Source organism: Corylus avellana, chromosome 1 (genome assembly GCF_965113065.1).
Source record: "Corylus avellana chromosome 1, dhCorAvel1.hap1.2, whole genome shotgun sequence".
Classification (NCBI taxonomy): Eukaryota; Viridiplantae; Streptophyta; class Magnoliopsida; order Fagales; family Betulaceae; genus Corylus; species Corylus avellana.
Genome location: NC_142490.1, coordinates 44,899,009 through 44,917,262, shown reverse-complemented (window position 1 = coordinate 44,917,262; position 18,254 = coordinate 44,899,009). Strand labels below are relative to the sequence as shown.

General features: G+C 34.7%; 2 protein-coding genes and 1 pseudogene across 11 annotated transcripts in view; 2 read left to right on the top strand and 1 right to left on the bottom strand.

The window, feature by feature from the left end:
- LOC132171936 (cysteine-rich receptor-like protein kinase 10) overlaps positions 1 to 8,454 on the bottom strand; it is a 99,495-nt gene extending 91,041 nt beyond the window's left edge. Inside the window, exon 1 of the mRNA XM_088512209.1 lies at positions 7,705 to 8,454. Within this exon, the coding sequence (XP_088368335.1) occupies positions 7,705 to 8,454 (750 nt within the window). The remainder of the gene's footprint in view (positions 1 to 7,704) is intronic.
- Positions 2,285 to 5,479, top strand: LOC132181576 (cysteine-rich receptor-like protein kinase 26; annotated as a pseudogene).
- A 5,133-nt stretch (positions 8,455 to 13,587) lies between the features above and the next one.
- On the top strand, positions 13,588 to 16,782 carry LOC132172036 (cysteine-rich receptor-like protein kinase 26). 10 transcript variants are annotated; one of them, XM_088512242.1, is made up of 7 exons: positions 13,588 to 14,370; positions 14,573 to 14,717; positions 15,097 to 15,218; positions 15,326 to 15,536; positions 15,647 to 15,884; positions 16,073 to 16,223; positions 16,336 to 16,782. In XM_088512242.1, exons 1-7 carry the CDS (start codon positions 13,588 to 13,590, stop codon positions 16,681 to 16,683), a joined length of 1,998 nt encoding a protein of 665 aa, XP_088368368.1. In that variant the 3' UTR covers positions 16,684 to 16,782. The 10 variants fall into 10 exon arrangements, with proteins under 10 accessions (XP_088368368.1, XP_088368364.1, XP_088368370.1 ...); XM_088512238.1 differs by having other exon boundaries at positions 13,588 to 14,383; positions 14,541 to 14,717; XM_088512244.1 differs by having other exon boundaries at positions 13,588 to 14,384; positions 14,596 to 14,717.
- The last annotated feature ends 1,472 nt before the right edge of the window (positions 16,783 to 18,254 follow it).

Genomic DNA, 18,254 nt, shown 5'->3' with positions numbered 1-18,254 from the left:
GACATGTCCGCATAAAAGGGGAAAAAAAGAATTTGAACTAGTGACCTCCGCTTCATCAAGCTTGATCTCAGCCAATTGAACTACCTCTTGGGGACAAGTAAAGATTTAGTTGGTGGATATAAAGGGGACAAAATTGTGTGGTTAATTTCCTTAAATTATTAAAACTTGTCAATGTTCTTCAATGACAAAAATATCCTCCATAAAAATAAAAAAATAAAAAGAGGTTTCATTATTCCTTGGCTCATGTAATTTAAGGCCAGTGGCGGACCCAGGAAATTCGTCCATGAGGGGCATGGTTTTTTTTTTATTTTTTTTTATTTTTTTTAAATGAATACAAAAAATAAAGTTTAACAAAAATATAACAAGCCGAATAAGTGAATAATTCAACAAAAATTTTAATTATGTTCTAAAACATGTAAATATAACTTACAATTTGTTTTGTCACGACTAGCACTAAGGCAATTGTCCTCGACGAGTCTTCATACCTTAGAATCGCTTCATGATTTCTTCATTATTGATAGTCTTGAATATATCTTTCTCAATGTAGGTAACCTAGGCATTAAATGGTAGCTTTTGTTTTACCGAGGTTTAAATGATTTTATAGACCATTAGATTTAAAATAAAGGGCCACGATTAACAATTGGAGAATTTCCAATTTTTTTTCAATTGAAAATTTTTTAATTTTTCCCTAATTAAAGGAGATCCGGATCCGAATTTGCAGCCTGACAGGCCTAACGCCTGGCCTGCCCCCTTGGCCCATGGCCTTGGACTTGTCTTACACGTATCCCCTGGAGGCATAATTTTTTTTTGTCTTGTGTGTTGTGTCAATGACAACATATTATAATTTTATTAATTTATAATATTATTTTTTCCACTCCAAAGTCCAAAGCAGGCTGCACCTGTACAAAATTGTCAAATGAAAAACAGTGCATTTGAAAACTGAACTGTTCATCATCTTCAAGCTTTCAACATTTCATTTTTCTGCAAGACTGCAACATTCAAATTCTTAAAAATTTTCAAATTTCAACGGAGCATAATATGGCTAGAGCTTGAGGAAGGGGACATAATCATGAGTAAGAGGGGCATAATCAGGACATAAAAAAATTTTTACCATACTAGGGGGGATTTTTGGGAGTTGAAGGTGGGCGGATGCCCCCCCTCGACCCCCCCTGGATCCGCCCCTGTTTAAGGCCATGGCACAAGCTAGTCGGACGTCTCCGACTCTTACAAAAGCTCAGCTAGCGTCATAGAGGCAGATCATGGTGGCAATGATATGATAAAGAGCTTGGTGGAAGGTTGAATCAACTGCAGAGGCTAGTTATTGTAATTTGTAAAGCTCAGAAGATAAAATGGGGGCCTGCTCTTTGCGCTTCCATTAATATGATAAATGATGGGGAATTAGGTCCATATATCCGTCTAATTAACAAATTTGGAAACCAAATATTTTGACTCTTCTAATTAATAATACGTGTGGATACTGCTTTTTGGAACAGATCTTCTCCAGTTTAAATGAATTGAATAATATCTAATTAATTATAGTGAATGAGTATTTTTGTCTTTATCCAGTTTAAATAAAATGAAAGGAAGTTTCACGTACGGTGGGACGAAACAGGATATTCTCCAGTTCAAATGAACTGGATAATATTCAGTTAGTTATAGTAGAGGAGTATTTTTGTCTTTTCATTTTTTGAGGAGACAAAAATACTCCTCCATTATAACTAACCGGATGTTATCCAGTTCAAATGAAATAGAGAAAATCCTAATTCCGGTGGGACATCTAATTAGCACTAATCTGCATGCATGCCATTAAGAGGAAAACACATACTAATTAAATTGTAGACATGCATTTACACAAACAATTAAGAATGCACGTTTGCGCATAGAGACAGTAGCGTGTCCATGGACTTCGTGGGCTTGTTCTCTACAACTTGTGTCTCGATCAAACCGCGTGCATAACTAATACTCTACCACTCAGTCAATGTAGAAATATTTATTTTTTATTTTTTTTATAAGTACATTGCAAGAAACCAAACAACAAAACAACAAACTACAAGAGACAAACAGAGAGGGGAGGATCCTTCCAACTAGCTAGAGGAGAAGAAATATTTAAGTATGTAATTAGATAAGGTTGAATGTTTGAATTCAACATTAGATTTTTCAATTCGAAAATGCACCAACACAAACCTAAAAGTCAGCCCAGTACCTCACCGCCTCACCCTTCTCAATAAAAAGCCTCTTATATTAATTTTCAAGGCCTAAACGTTGCCATTTTACGCACTACGCAATGGTTTCCTCTAGGTTAGTTTTCTTCCTCTCTACCATTTTCATATTCACTGCTCAAGCAGTCGCGCAGCCTGCCATTTTCATATTCACTACTCAATCAGTCGCGCAGCCAGCCTTACTTTATCAGTTATGTTCAAACGACAAGGGAAACTACACTGCTGACAGTACCTATGAGGCAAACCTCAATCGCCTCCTCTCCTCTCTCTACACCAACACAGAAATTGACTACGGGTTCTACAATTCCTCTTATGGCCAAAACTCTGACCAAGCATATGCAATTGGACTTTGTAGAGGAGATATTAACCCAGATGTTTGCCGTGGTTGCCTCAATAACGCTACGTCTCTTCTCAGGCAGCGCTGTCCCAATCAGAAGGAGGCAATTGTATGGTACGACTACTGTATGTTACGCTACTCAAACCGCTCCATTTTGGGCGTCGAGGAAACTAGTCCAAGTTTATATATGTGGAACGTGAACAACGTATCGGCCAATTACGTGAATCAATTTAACGATGATCTTAGGAGCTTGTTGGAAAGCCTAAGAAGTCAAGCTGTAGCAGGTGATTCTCTTCGTAAGTTTGCAACAGGAGATGGAACCGCACCAGAATCTACAACATTATACGGACTTGTGCAGTGCACACCTGATTTGTCAGAGCAAGATTGCAACGATTGCTTACGTGGGGCGATTGGAGGCATTCCACAATGTTGTGATGGAAAGCAAGGTGGGAGAGTCATTGGACCCAGCTGTAATATCAGGTTTGAGGTCAACCCATTCTATAACTCGACAGCGACTGCGTCATCCCCGCCATCTCCAGTAGCACCACCAGTATCTCCTCCTCCACCATTGACCAACACTAATACAACAAAAGGTACCCCATGCCATTTTGCTTATACCGTAACATATTATGGGGCCATTAGATGTTGTTCACACTTGCACAATTGGGCTATCGTATTCACTCATTTAAATCTGAGGGACATTTGATCTTATATATGTATTAGTCTTTGTTTGATTACTCCAAACACTTTAAAGTTATTTATGCTACTAAGATTATTTCTCCATATCCAAACTCAAACCTCAGAATCTTCTAATGAGAACAGTGTTTTATGGATTTTGCAGGGAGCGGGAGCAACACATCTAGGACTGTCATCATTATAGTTGTGTCAACTGCTGCTTTTGTGGTACTAGTCATCTCCTTTTGCATATATTTCAGAGTAAGGAGGAGGCCAAGAGAAAAACTTGAAAGTAAGTAAACGTTTGGTTTTGTTATTTATCAAACAGTTACGCCTCGTGAATATCGTGCGCATATCAGGAATTATCAAAGACAACTCATACTTATATAAGACCATATTTAGCTCCCCTCAAGTAAGATTTGAATTAGAAAGTGATCTGTAAAGAAGTGACTTCCAATAACGAACTAGAAATTATTACCTTAATAAGCACTATTGTGTCATTTGGTATTTGAAAGAAAAAAATCTTTATTTCAATCATTAGTATATTGAAAAGCCCATTGCTTTTTCGTGCATACATTTTAAATTGCATGTGTTACTCATAAATAGTTATGATCTCTCAAATAATTATGAACCTAATTTATTCATTTGAGTGTTGACTTGTTCCTTATGTGAAGTAGTTGATGAAATTAGAAGCGTGGAATCCTTGCAATTCGACTTAGACATTATTAGAGTTGCAACAAATAACTTTTCGGAAGATAATGAGCTCGGAAAAGGTGGATTTGGTGCTGTTTACAAGGTGATTTAATTTAATCTTATGGACAAGGGTATCATGTATATATATGTCAAAACATGTTAATTTTCAAATCCCTTGTGATTACATGCACTTCATTTTTATGTCTTAACATGGTAGGCTATTTAATGGGCAAGTTATAGCTGTGAAAAGACTGTCAAAGAATTCTGAACAAGGAGATTTAGAATTTAAAAATGAAGTCTTATTAGTGGCCAAACTTCAACATCGTAATCTAGTTAGGCTCCTTGGCTTCTGCTCAGAAGGAAATGAAAGACTATTAGTATATGAGTTTGTGCCAAATACAAGCCTTGATCACTTCCTTTTTGGTATGATTGCACTTTTCTTTTTCTCTTAGAGTTGAATATACCTCCACAAATTTACTTCATTGAATCATATACTTGTTTGGAAATTCAGATCCAATTAAGCGTTTACATTTGGATTGGGAAAGGCGCTACAAGATTATAGAAGGCATTGCTAGAGGGATTCTTTACCTTCACGAAGATTCTCGACTTCGTACGTATTATTCATCGTGATCTTAAAGCTAGCAACATTCTTTTAGATGCAGAAATGAACTCAAAAATTTCTGATTTTGGCATGGCAAAATTATTTTCATTGGATCAAACTCAAGGAAATACAAGTAGAATTCTTGGAACCTAGTAAGTATTCTTTTGTATTTTGAGAGAGCTGATGTTTACTTTCTACCAAAGAAACAACATCAAAGTTCTAATAAGATTTAATTAACTCGTTCCAAAAATCAAGGAAAACTAACAATTTTGAATATAAGAATGGAAAGCTTTATTACCATATCAAAATTAAACTAACATTTATTGATGTGCAGCGGATATATGGCTCCAGAGTATATAATGCATGGACAATTTTCTGTAAAGTCTGATGTCTTTAGTTTCGGAGTATTAGTATTGGAAATAGTGAGTGGACAAAAGAACAGTTGCTTTCGAAATGGAGAGAATGTGGAGGATCTTCCAAGCTATGTAAGTACAATCATACTTGTGAACATTTCGCTTGTCCTATAATTGTGGCACCAGTACATTAACACATAGGAATTATCATAATTAAAATAGAACTTTCTCACTAATATTGTAGGCATGGAAAAATTGGAGAAAGGGGACTGCTTCAAATATTGTGGATCCAACAATAAAGCTAGGCTCGACAACTGAATTTATGAGATGCATCCACATTGCGTTACTATGTGTTCAAAAAAATGTAGCTAACAGACCAACCATGGCTTCAGTGGTTCTCATGCTAAATAGCTACTCCATCACTCTTTCAGTACCCTTGCAACCTGCATTTTTTATGCATAGTGACATTGATTCAGAAACAACATCTCAATGGGAGCGGGAGCAAAGCACACGAGTTATAAAGTCAGATGAAAGATCTAAAGGCAACTTTGTCCAAGCCTCGGTAAATGAGGCTTCAATTACTGAGCTCTACCCACGCTAGTGCTTTGTAGAAGCTATAAATAAGAGTGTATATTTAGTTAAACTATATACTTATGTCCATTATTCTGTACCATGCATGTAGTATATTTAGTTCGTTGTTCCTGTTTGCATGCAGCTACGTACAACTATTTTGTTGTCGAAAAAACAAAATCTCGATCACAATATTGTCCTTTATAATCCAATGGAACCTTTTTTTTTTTTTTTTTTTTTTGCCCGTTTCGGTTGTAGTAGTTATGTTAGAATATTAATTAAATCATTAAATTATTTATTTATATCTATTTAATTTTTTTAAATAACAAATGATTTAATATAGTGTCCAAACAAAGTCCAGCCCCTATATATTTCACTGCAGCCCCTCGTGCATACGAACGTTTACTTTCGGAAATGGAAAATTTTCTCTGATTTTCTGGGAGAAGAAGTTGCAGGGAAAGTGGAGGTTTAGTTGGTGGATATAAAGGGGACAAAGAATGTGTGGTTAACGTGACAAGTAGCGATTTCCTTCTTTTCTTTTTTTCTTTCTCTTTTTAATTTCTTTTCAATTAATGCGGCTGAGTTTATTATTTTTGATTTAGGTGAGGGCTGGAAGGAGTAATTTTCATCTTGTTTTGATTAGTATTAATTATCTAGTGGGATAATAATATGAACTATTTATTCATGAAGAGTTTGAAATGGTGTTCATGAGATGTAAATGTGAATTTATTTTTGTGTTTGGTAGCAAAACTTACAGATTAGCAAAACCATCCTAATCGTCTTTGGGGAGAGAATGTTAAATTACCAAATAGATTAAGTTCAACATGTCAAATATTTAATTGAAGTTGGTGGTTGTTAAACTAATGATTAAGTGATTAAATTTACCTCTTCCTATAAGCTTAAGCTTTTGGAATAACTGGTAATTTATCATGGTATCAAAGCAAAAGGTCCTGAGATTGAACCTTGACTCCATCAATTCACCCCTATTTAAATTAAATACTCAACGGGTTAGGCTTCACCTATTAAAAGGGAGTTTGAACCCACGCGTAAGGGAGAGTGTTAAACTAACGATTAAGTGATTAAATTTACCTCTCCCTATTAGCTTAAGTTTTTGGGATAACTAGTGATTTACTAGTAATGAATGATTGAGATAATGTTCGAACTCAGAACCTTAGGCTTTAATAACATGTTAAATCACTACTTATCTCAAAAGGTTAAGAGGATAGGAATATGTAAATTAATCAATTAATCAATTAATACTTTAACAGAAAAATTTCTCTCTTCTCTAGTTTTTTTTCAAAAAATAAAATAAAATAAATAAAACATAAGAGTGGAATTGAGAAACAAAAAATGAAAAGGACAGGGAAAAAAATAAATTAAATGGAAACGATACACTTACCCTTCTGAGCTAAGGTAGGATAGAACTTTCACCTTGTCTTTGATGATTTCTCCTTATGCTGCTTAATTTGTATTGTCATGTTTAAATAGTGGCTAGCTGCCCGAAGAAATATTTAGGAAAACTTCATAAAATTCTTAATTTAGGCTATCAAACTTTCAATTGTTTACAATGTCCCCCAAGTGATAGTATTTTTCGTTAAGTCTTATCAAAAATTTCAAAATACCCATTTTAAAAAAAAAAATGTAAAAAAAAAAAAAAATTACAAAGATCTAGACATAGATATTTTTGCTAATTCGGTTAAATCTTAACTGACGCATGAATTGTCATAATTATTTTTCATTTTTTTATAATAGAAAAAGATGATCTATTCAGACTGCCTGAGCACGGTCCGGACAGGATCTTACATGGAGCTGCCAGATTTTCCCCTTCAAAAAAAAAATAAATAAATAAAAAAAGAAGAAACCCAAATTGTAAAGATGACAAAAACTAGGAATAACACGATATTGACCAAGCCAGGCCATATTTAAGGTTTGGTTTGGAATAAGATACTTCCGGCAGTTCCTTAGTTTAATCACAACTAATGTCCGATCGGCCTCCATCATAAATTGAGATATCTGTTGAATTCTCCGCAGATAAACCAAAAATTAATTCACAAACTAATATATAAATATATAATCATAACTAAGTAAGATGGGCCAAATTAATATATATTATCTTTAAGAACATATTAGTATGCATGCCATGAATCGGCCAACCAGTGGATCAATTTGATTATAGATTTAGTGTAAAGATCTTTTTATTATAATTATAGATCATGGTAGCAAGATCATTACATAAATTGTAAAGAGAGACTAAGCAGCTGTCGAGTTATAGAATGGGTAGACCTCAAACTTGATATTACAGCTTGGATTAACGACTCTCCCACCTTGCTTCCCATCACAACATTGTGGAATACCTTCAATCGCCCCACGTAAGCAATCGCTGCAATCTTTCTCAGACAAATCAGGTGTGCACTGTACAAGTGCATATAATGTTTGAAAGTTCGGTGCTGTTGCGTTTCCTGCTGCAAACTTACGAAGAGAGCCACCTGCTACAGCTTCCCTTCTTAGGTTTTCCAACAAGGTACTAAGATCATCGCTGAATTGGTCCACGTAATTGGCTGATACGTTGTTCGAGTTCCTCATATAGAAAGTAGGAAGAGTTTCCAGGATGCCAAAAATAGAGCGATTTGAGTAGCGTAACATACAGTAGTCGTACCATCCAATTGCCTCCTTTTGATTGGGACAAAGCTGCGTGAGAAGAGACGTGGCATTATTGAGACAATCACGGCAAACATCTGGGTTAACATCTCCTCTACAAAGTCCAGTTGCATATACTTTGTCAGAGTTTTGGCCGAAAGAGGAATTGTAGAAGCCATAGTCAATTTTGGTGTTGGAGGAGAGGGAGGAGAGGAGGTGATTGAGGTTTTCCTCATATGTACTATTGGCGGTGTAGTTTCCCTTGTCGTTTAAACAGGAATGATAAAGGAAGGATGGCTGCGCGACTGCTTGTGCAGTGAGCATGAAAATGGCAGAGAGGAACGACAAATGTAATCTTGAGAAAACCATTTCCTTGGGTTCAGTGAAAATGTTTAGGCCTTTAAGATTATAATATAGGCTTTTTTTTTTTTTTTTATTGAGAAGGCCGGGTGATCTAGTTAGCCTCTAAAGTCCATGATCTTGAAAAATCTAATGTTGAATGGAAACATTCAAACCTTTTCTACTTTGCCTTAGAAAATTATTAGTAGGTTTTAAATATGTGACTCTTTCGTGAAAGTTTATCAGGGAAATATTAGCTGGTCGGGGAATTAGGTGAAGCGTGTGTCTATTGGAAGATAACAAAAGAAATGACCCCTCTTGTCCTCTTGATGAGTTGAGTCATTTATTTGTCTTATTTATGGTTATTTTGTGTTTGGATTGTTCACCTTTTAATGTTTTTTTTTTTTTATGTTGTAAATTTTTCTTTTCTATTTTCATTTTTGAATAAATAAAAAATAAAAAATGACCCCCTTAATTTGCATGCTTTAATATTTCTTTCTAGAATGACTCATGAGGATTGGGGCTTCTCCTGGTTTGAATAATAATCTGATGAAGTAATACACGCGGCTTGATGAGGACAGAAGTGGTAGAGGAAAAGCCACGATGCCTAAACTGGATTTGTCCTCCCCAAAGGCGCAATCTTAATAAGTGTTTGTGGAAAAGTCTACAATTTAATTAGTATTTGTTTCGTGTTAATGACATGCAGAGTGCCAATTAGGTGACCCACTGTGAAAATTGTTTCTAACACAAAGGAAGCATGAGAAATATCCGCATCATGTATTATTAATTTGAAGAGTCAAAATTTTCCTTTACATTGTGATTTACAAATACCAAATTTGCTTTTTTGGGTTGGAATGATTCAGGCCAATACTTGATCGATGTTTACATTGTCTTTGGATTTTTTTTTTTTTTTTTTTTTTTTTTTTCACTCATTCGTTTTATCACTTCATTGGGACGCCATTAGAGCCCAAAGCCAACATCTTCTTCCTCTCGCCTCTCATCTCTGATTCTCTCATATCACATACTCTCATTCACTTCACGCTGTGATGTTGTTGGAGCTCAGAGCCACTATCTTCTTCCTCTAGCCTCCTGGTCTCTGAATTTCCTTCGGCTAAGACAAAATTTAAAGTAGGTTTCAATATTTTCGTTGGGTTTACTCTGCAACCGATTGAGTGTGGGTTTTCTTGAGAATTTCTTGATTTTTGTAGGTGTTGGTTGTTCTTTGAAGATCTTGAGTTCTTTTTACAGCAATTTCTTGTTCTGACCGAAAATGGGTGAATGGAGAGATTTTGATTTCTCGGTTGCTTCGCCCGCCACCAAATGGGTGTTGGGATGAATTTTTTCTTTTACATTTTCCTTTTTAATGTTTGCTGGATTATTTCTACTGGAACATAATTTGTACTATGCGCGAAATTCTTCATTATAATTTAATTTTAAAACTTAAAAGCATCTCCATTGTACTTTTTATATAGGTTAAAAAAAGTCGTAGCTCTTTCAAATGAATTAAAACAAAAGACCTTTAATTTTAGTTTAATTCATAAAAATTTGAATATGCTAAAATCTTTGTGAGCATAGGTGTAGTTTAAAAAATAAAAAAAAATAAAAGTAACTTTTAATATAAAAATAGATAGAAAATAAAATCAAATACATGTGAAACTTTTACCGTTCGACTTTTGTTGCATAGCCTAAAAAGCTTTTACGTATTTATGTTTTTTTTTTTTGTGTGTGTGTGTAGTTGTGCAATAATAATGGGATGCGGGGTTTTGATGGAATTAACGGCAAAATCGACTTTATACACGTTGGGGAATGAAACTGAAACTGATTTCATAATAGGAAGATGCACGCAACGCAAACTAAATACATTAAACCCTATAGCCTCAAGTTAAAAACGCACAGTTTTATCAAATTGCAACAAAGGCAGACAATATATATGAGTATTGCTAATTCTTATTAACAATACAAAACATAAAAGTTAAATAAAAGCACACTATATTTTTATCAAAGAAAAAACATACACCGAGTATGTTTAGTGAAAGATTTTGTCTTCTAGCTCTTATATTACATACATAGAGTATATTTAGAAAAAACAACTCGTATGTTTTTTAGATAATTTATAAAATAGATATTTCTTTTTAGAAAAAAAAAATGTTAATTAGAAAAAGAGGATCCTGAAGAAGATTCCACAAGCTCATAACTTCATTATAATTTAATTTTAAAATTTAAACGCATCTTCATATGTGTGGAGGCACGTCTACAAAATAATGGGAGATCTTCATTTTGTAGGCCCTATTCTTTTGTAGATAATCTATTATTAATCAAATTGTTTTTCAATGCCTTAATATTTAGAAAAAAAAAAAAAATCTTATTTTATAAAATATCTATTATTACATGCACAATATATTTAGAAAAAAAAACAATTCATCTTCTCTAACCTCTTCTAAATTTAAATTAAAAATATTAAAGTGACTAAACCTATTAATACATAATAATTTGATTTGTATTATTTGTTTCCTTATTTGATTTGGACATTAATAATACTTAATATCGAACATTAAATTTTTGAGCTTAATGAAATCACATATAAGGAAAATTCTTGGGAATATAATTAAATGCCCTTAATTAATCTAATTTAATGACTGGTTCACTCTTAATAAACTGGTTAAAAAATTATGCATTAAAAAACCGGTTTAGCATTTTTTTTAAAAAAAATGAGTTCACGCCACATGTCGCAATTTAAGACTTCCTCTAAAGAGTGATTCGGCTATTATATATATATATATATATAGCTGCACGGTTATTTGAAAAAGCTAGGTTCCCTAATGAAACTTTTCACGGGGAGTTGGAACTTGGAAGTGTAGACATATGACCAAAGTGTGTAACTTTTTTTTTTTTTTTTGTAATAATTTGGCATTCATTAAATCAAAAGAAGTTACAAAACAAGATTTGACAGGTCAAACACAGAACTAATACAAGTTTAGACAGAAAAATTCATTCCAGACAGACCACTAGAGGAGAAAGTGAAGGACACTTGCAGATGCAACCGATGAAAGCAACGGCGTACTATGATGAGTACTACCATCTGGAGTACGAATACCCCTATATAACATCTAAAGAGGCTTTCAAAGAAGTTGTGGAGATTTGGATGAAAATGAACAATGAAAAAAAAGGTTCCCTTCACAGACAGTGAGTTCGAACCGGCTAGGGTTATATTTAAAAACCCCATCCAGGCAGACTACTAGCACTTCAAAAAATTGGAAGGAGACCATAAAGATGAAAAAAAGATCAACTGCACAGACAAAGAGTCTGAAGCCCAACCGAATCGGGTTAAACAGTAAGCAATAGAACACTATAGGGAATAAATAAATAACATAACATAAAATAATAGGAAAAACTCAAAAAAAAAAAAAAAAAAAAAAAAAAAGCAGTTGTGATGGAGGAAGGCGTCGAGAGGGAACTGCTTGGGTCCCACGCACCAACGCGTTAGATCCACTTGCCGGAGCATGGGAGTTGGGAGGAGACGTAGAAAGCTGCGCCGGGGAGCTGGGACGCCGGTTACAATGGTGGAGAGGCCCAAGCATGTAAACCTAGACCGTGACCTATTCTGTCAGGAAATTTTAGCCCAAGCATGTAAACCTAATGAGAAATGATACAAATAATTCTCTTAATCACTTTTCAATCATTTCTATAAAGTGAATGAGCGAATTTACCATTAGATTTTTGTGGGACCTATCTGAATTCATAAATTTAATGGTGTATCCATTAAATTTACATAAAAGAGATGATTAAAAGATGGTTAAGAGAATAATACATGCATATCTCAAACTTACAAGACTTTTGTTATAAGAGGAAAAATTAGGAGTATTATGGGATTTATTCTATGTTGTTGTCATGTTGATACACGTGTTGCATATATAGTACTTCAATATTTATACATATATAATTAATAAATGCGCGTTTGTCTCGCGTAAGAAGTTAAAGTGTCAATGGACCATGGTGATCAAATCACCTTCCATTTTAAATTAGTATGTGATTTTTTTTTTTTTTTTTTTGTTCAATTCATGCGGCTAATTGCTAAGAACTAGGCAGCGTGCCAATTCGATACTCCATTGTGAAATTTCCACGATTCCATCCGACGCAAATAATGAAACACCCGGGCTGATGACTTAAAAACCTAGCCACCTTCCTTTTAATTAGTCTCATTCACTCGATCGTCTAGAAACCCCTAGAAGAGAGAGGGAAGGAGAAATGAGGAGACTTTCACCTTAAAAGAGGATAAGGATCGGAGGAGCTAGCAAGACTTTAAATATGAGAAATCTAAACTTTTGGTAACTTCTTACGCGTAGGATGCATGAATCATTTCGTGGTTGCGTAGTAGGCGTGTGTGTGCGTGCGCTTTGAAAGTTTAGATTGTTTCAACAAAGCTTAAGCCTTTGAAAGTTTAGAAAATGGGGCCATTAATATGATAAATGATGGAGAATTGGGTCCATCCCCCTAACAAATTTGGAAACCGAGTATTTTGACTCTTCTAATTAATAATACGTGTGGATACTGCTTTTTACGCTTCCTTTGTGTTGGAAGGAAGTTTCACGTACAGTGGGAGATGTAATTAGCACTAATCTGCATGCAGTCATTAAGAGGAAAAGACATACTAATTAAATTGTAGACATGCATTTACACAAACAATTAAGAATGCGCGTCTGCGCACGAAGACAGTAACGTACGTGTCCATGGACTTCGTGGCTTGTCCTCTACCACTTGTGTCTCGATCAAACCGCGTGCATAACTAATACTCTTACCACTCAGTCAATGTAGAACTATTTTTTCTGTTATCTTTCCATAGACAATAGTTTTTTCAGGTTTACGTGCTTAACCTGATTACCCGACCAGCTCATATATATAGCACTGATCAACTTTCATGACAGACTCACATTTTTAAAACCTACTATTAATTTTTGAAGCTAAAATAGAGCAGGTATTTAGAAAAGGTTGAATGTTTGAATTCAACATTAGACTTTTCAAGATCATTGACTTTAGAGGCTTCAAAATGCACCAACGCAAACCTAAAAGTCAGCCCACTATGGTTTACCTTTCTCAACAAAAGCCTATTATAATCTTCAAGCTAGGCCTAAACATTGCCATTTCACAGAACGCAAGCTTAAAGCAATGGTTTTCTCAAGATTACTTTTGTTCATCTCTGCCATTTTCATGCTCGCTGCTCAAGCAGTCGCGCAGCCAGCCTTCCTTTATCATTTCTGTTCAAACGACAAGGGAAATTACACCGCTGACAGTACATACGAGGCAAGCCTCAATCGCCTCCTCTCCTCTCTCTACACCAACACAGAAATTGACTATGGGTTCTACAATTCCTCGAATGGCCAAAACTCTGACCAAGCATATGCAATTGGACTTTGTAGAGGAGATGTTAACCCAAATGTTTGCCGTGGTTGTCTCAATAACGCTACGTCTCTTCTCAAGCAGCTCTGTCCCAATCAGAAGGAGGCAATTGGATGGTACGATTACTGTATGTTACGCTACTCAAATCGCTCCATTTTTGGCATCCTGGAAACTCTTCCTGCTTTCTATATGTGGAACTTGAACAACGTATCAGCCAATGACGTGGACCAATACAACGATGATCTTAGGAGCTTGTTGGAAAGCCTAAGAAGCCAAGCTGTAGCTGGTGGTTCTCTTCGCAAGTTTGCAACGGGAAACGCAGCGGCACCGAGCTTTCAAACGTTATACGGACTTGTGCAGTGCACACCTGACTTGTCTGAAGAAGATTGCTACAATTGCTTACGTGGGGCGATTGAAGATATTCCAGGATGTTGTGGTGGAAAGCAAGGTGGGAGAGTCATTGGACCCAGCTGTAATATCAGGTTTGAGATCGACCCGTTCTATAACTCGACAGCGGCTGTGTCATCCCCACCATCTCCAGTAGCACCACCAGTAACCAACACTAATACAACAAAAGGTACCATTAGATGTTGTTCACACTTGCACAATTAATTAATGGGCTATTGTATTCACTCATTTAAATGTGAAGGACATTTGATCTTATGTATTAGTCTTTGTTTGATTACTCCAAACACTTTAAAGTTATTTCTCCATATCCAAACTCAACCCTCAGAATCTTCTAATGAGAACAGAGTTTATTGATTTTGCAGGGAGCGGGAGCAACACATCTACGACTGTCATCATTATAGTTGTGTCAACTGCTGCTTTTGTGGTACTAGTCACCTCCTTTTGCATATATTTCAGAGTAAGGAGGAGGCCGCCAAGAGAAAAACTCGAAAGTAAGTAAACGTTTGGTTTTGTTATTTATTCAAACAGTACTTACGCCTCGTGAATATCGTGCGCAGAGGAATTATCAAAGACAGCTCATACTTATATAAGACGATATTTAGCTCCCCTCAAGTAAGGTTTGAATTAGAAAGTGATCTGTCAAGAAGTGACTTCCAATAACAAACTAGAAATTATTACCTTAATAAGAATTATTGTGTCATTTGGTATTTGAAAAAAAAAAATCTTTATTTCAATCATTATTATATTGAAAAGCCCATTGCTTTTTTGTGCATACATTTTAAATTGTGTTACTCTTAAATAGTTATGATCTCTCAAATAATTATGAACCTAATTTATTCATTTGAGTGTTGGCTTTTTCCTTATGTGAAGCTGATGATGAAATTAGTAGCGTGGAATCCTTGCAATTCGACTTCGACACTATTAGACTTGCGACAAATAACTTTTCAGAAGATAATGAGCTTGGTAAAGGTGGATTTGGTGCTGTTTACAAGGTGATTTAATATAATCTAATGGACAAGGGTATCATGTATATATGTCAAAACATGTTAATTTTCAAATCCCTTGTAGTTACATGCACTTCATTTTTATATGTTAACAGGGTAGGCTATCTGATGGACAAGTTATAGCTGTAAAAAGACTGTCAAAGAATTCTGGACAAGGAGATTTAGAATTTAAAAATGAAGTCTTATTAGTGGCTAAACTTCAACATCGTAATCTAGTTAGGCTCCTTGGCTTCTGCTTGGAAGGAAATGAAAGACTATTAGTATATGAGTTTGTGCCAAATACAAGCCTTGATCACTTCCTTTTTGGTATGATTGCATTTTTCTTTTTCTTTTAGATTGTATTTAATATATATTTTAGGTTGAATCTACCTCCACAAATTTACTTCATTGAATCATATACTTGCTTGGAAATACAGATCCAATTAAGCGTTTACATTTGGATTGGCAAAGGCGCTACAAGATTATAGGAGGCATTGCTAGAGGGATTCTTTACCTTCACGAAGATTCTCGACTTCGTATTATTCATCGTGACCTTAAGGCTAGCAACATTCTTTTAGATGCAGAAATGAACTCAAAAATTTCTGATTTTGGCATGGCACGATTGTTTTCATTAGATCAAACTCAAGGAAATACAAGTCGAATTGTTGGAACCTAGTAAGTATTCTTCTCTATTTGGAAAGAGGTGAGGTCTACTTTGTACCAAAGAAACAACATTAAAGTTCTAACTAAGATTTAATTAACTCATTTTGAAAATCAAGGGAAACTAACAATTTTGAATATAAGAATGGAAAGCTTTATTACTAGATCAAAATTAAACTAACATTATTGATGTTGACATGCAGTGGATATATGGCTCCAGAGTATGCAATGCATGGACAATTCTCTGTAAAATCTGATGTCTTTAGTTTCGGTGTATTAGTATTGGAAATAGTGAGTGGACAAAAGAACAATTGCTTTCGAAATGGAGAGAATGTGGAGGATCTTCTAAGCTATGTAAGTACAATCATACTTGGGGACATTTCCCTTGTCCTATAATTGTGGCACCAGTACATTAATACATAGTAATTATCATAATTATAATAGAACTTTCTCACTAATATTGTAGGCATGGAAAAACTGGAGAGAGGGGACTGCTTCAAATATTGTGGATCCAACAATAAAGTCAGACTCAACATCTGAAATTATGAGATGCATCCACATTGCGTTACTATGCGTTCAAGAAAATGTAGCTAACAGACCAACCATGGCTTCAGTGGTTCTCATGCTAAATAGCTACTCCATTACTCTTTCAGTACCCTTGCAGCCTGCATTTTTTATGCATAGTGACATTGATTCAGAAACATCTCGATGGGAGCAAAGCACACGGCTTATAGAGTCAAATGAAAGATCTGAAGGCAACTTTGTCCAAGCCTCAGTAAATGAGACTTCAATTACTGAGCTCTACCCACGATAGTGCTTTGTAGAAGCTATAAATAAGAGTGTATATTTTGAAATATTAAACTACTTTGGGACATGATTATGTAGTGTGTACCATGTAGTATATTAAATTCGTTGTTCCTGTTTGTATGCAGCTACAACTATTTTTTAGTCGAGAAAACAAAATCTCTTTGATCACAATATTGTCCTTTATAATCTAATGGAACATTTTTCTGCCCGTTTCCGTAATAGTAGTCATGTTAAAATATTAATTAAATCATTAAATTAAATATTTATATTTATTTAAATTTTTGAAATAATAAATAATTTAATATAGTATTCAAACAAAGTCCTGCTCCTATTTCACTGCACCCCTCGTGCATACGAACGTTTACTTTCGGAAATGGAAAATTTTCTCTGATTTTCTGGGAGAAGTTGCAGGGAAAGTACTGGAGGTTTAGTACGTTGGTGGATATAAAGGGGACAAAGAATGTGTGGTTAACGTGACAAGAAGTGATTTCCTTCGATTCTTTTCTTTTTTTTCTTGCTTTTTTTCATTTCAATGCGGCTGAATTTTCATCTTGGTTTGATTAGTATTAATTATCTAGTGGGATAATAATATGAACTATTTATTCATGAAGAGTTTGAAATGGTGTTCATGAGAATTTATTTTTGTGTTTGGTAGAAAAACTTACGGATTAGCAAAACCATCCTAATCTTCTTTATGGAGAGAATGTTAAATTACCAAATAGATTAAGTTCAACATGCGAAATATTTATTTGAAATTGGGGGTGAATGACTGAGATAATGATCGAACTCAAGATCTTAGGCTTTAATATATAATATGTTAAATCATTACTTATCTCAAAAGGCTAAGTGAATTGGAAGATGTAAATTAATCGTCTAATTAATTAATACTTTAACAGAAAAGTTTCTCTCTTCTCTAGCTTTTTTTTTTTTAAAAATAAAATAAAATAAAATAATAAATAAATAATAAATAATAAATAAATAAAAAAGAGTGAAATTGAGAAACAAAAAATGAAAAGGACAGGGAAAAAATCAATTAAATGGAAAAGATACACTTACTCTTCTGAGCTAAGGTAGGATAGAACTTTCACCTTGTCTTTGATGATTTCTCCTTATGTTGCTTTGTATACTGTCATGTTTAAATAATAGTGTAGCTAGCTGCCGGAAGAAATATTTAGGAAAACTTCATAAACTTCTTTGAACTTCCATGTTTTTTGAAATTACCTTAATCCTAATTCGGTTAAATCTTGACCAATGTATCAATTTTCACAATTATTTTTCATTTTATTTTATTTTTATAATAAAAAAAAGATGATCTACTCAGACTGCCTGAGCATGGTCCGGACAAATGGAGTCCGGCCGGACAGGATCTTACATGGAGCTGCCCGATTGAACAGATCCCCTTCCAAAAAAAAAAAAAACCCAAATTGTAAAGATGACGAAAACTAGGAATAACACGATTGACCAAGCCAAGCTATATTTAAGGTTTGGTTCGGAATAAGATACTTCTTCCTTAGTTTAGTCACAACTAAGGTCCGACCCTCCATCATAAATTGAGATATCAGTTGAATTCTCCGCAGA

Bases quoted from the DNA above. Each gene is read 5' to 3' on its own strand.
- LOC132172036 (XM_088512236.1), top strand. From the start codon at position 13,588: ATGGTTTTCTCAAGATTACTTTTGTTCATCTCTGCCATTTTCATGCTC. The intron at 14,718-15,096 runs GTAAGTAAACGT...CCTTATGTGAAG, and splicing joins GCCAAGAGAAAAACTCGAAA to CTGATGATGAAATTAGTAGC. The intron at 15,885-16,072 runs GTAAGTATTCTT...GTTGACATGCAG, and splicing joins AGTCGAATTGTTGGAACCTA to TGGATATATGGCTCCAGAGT.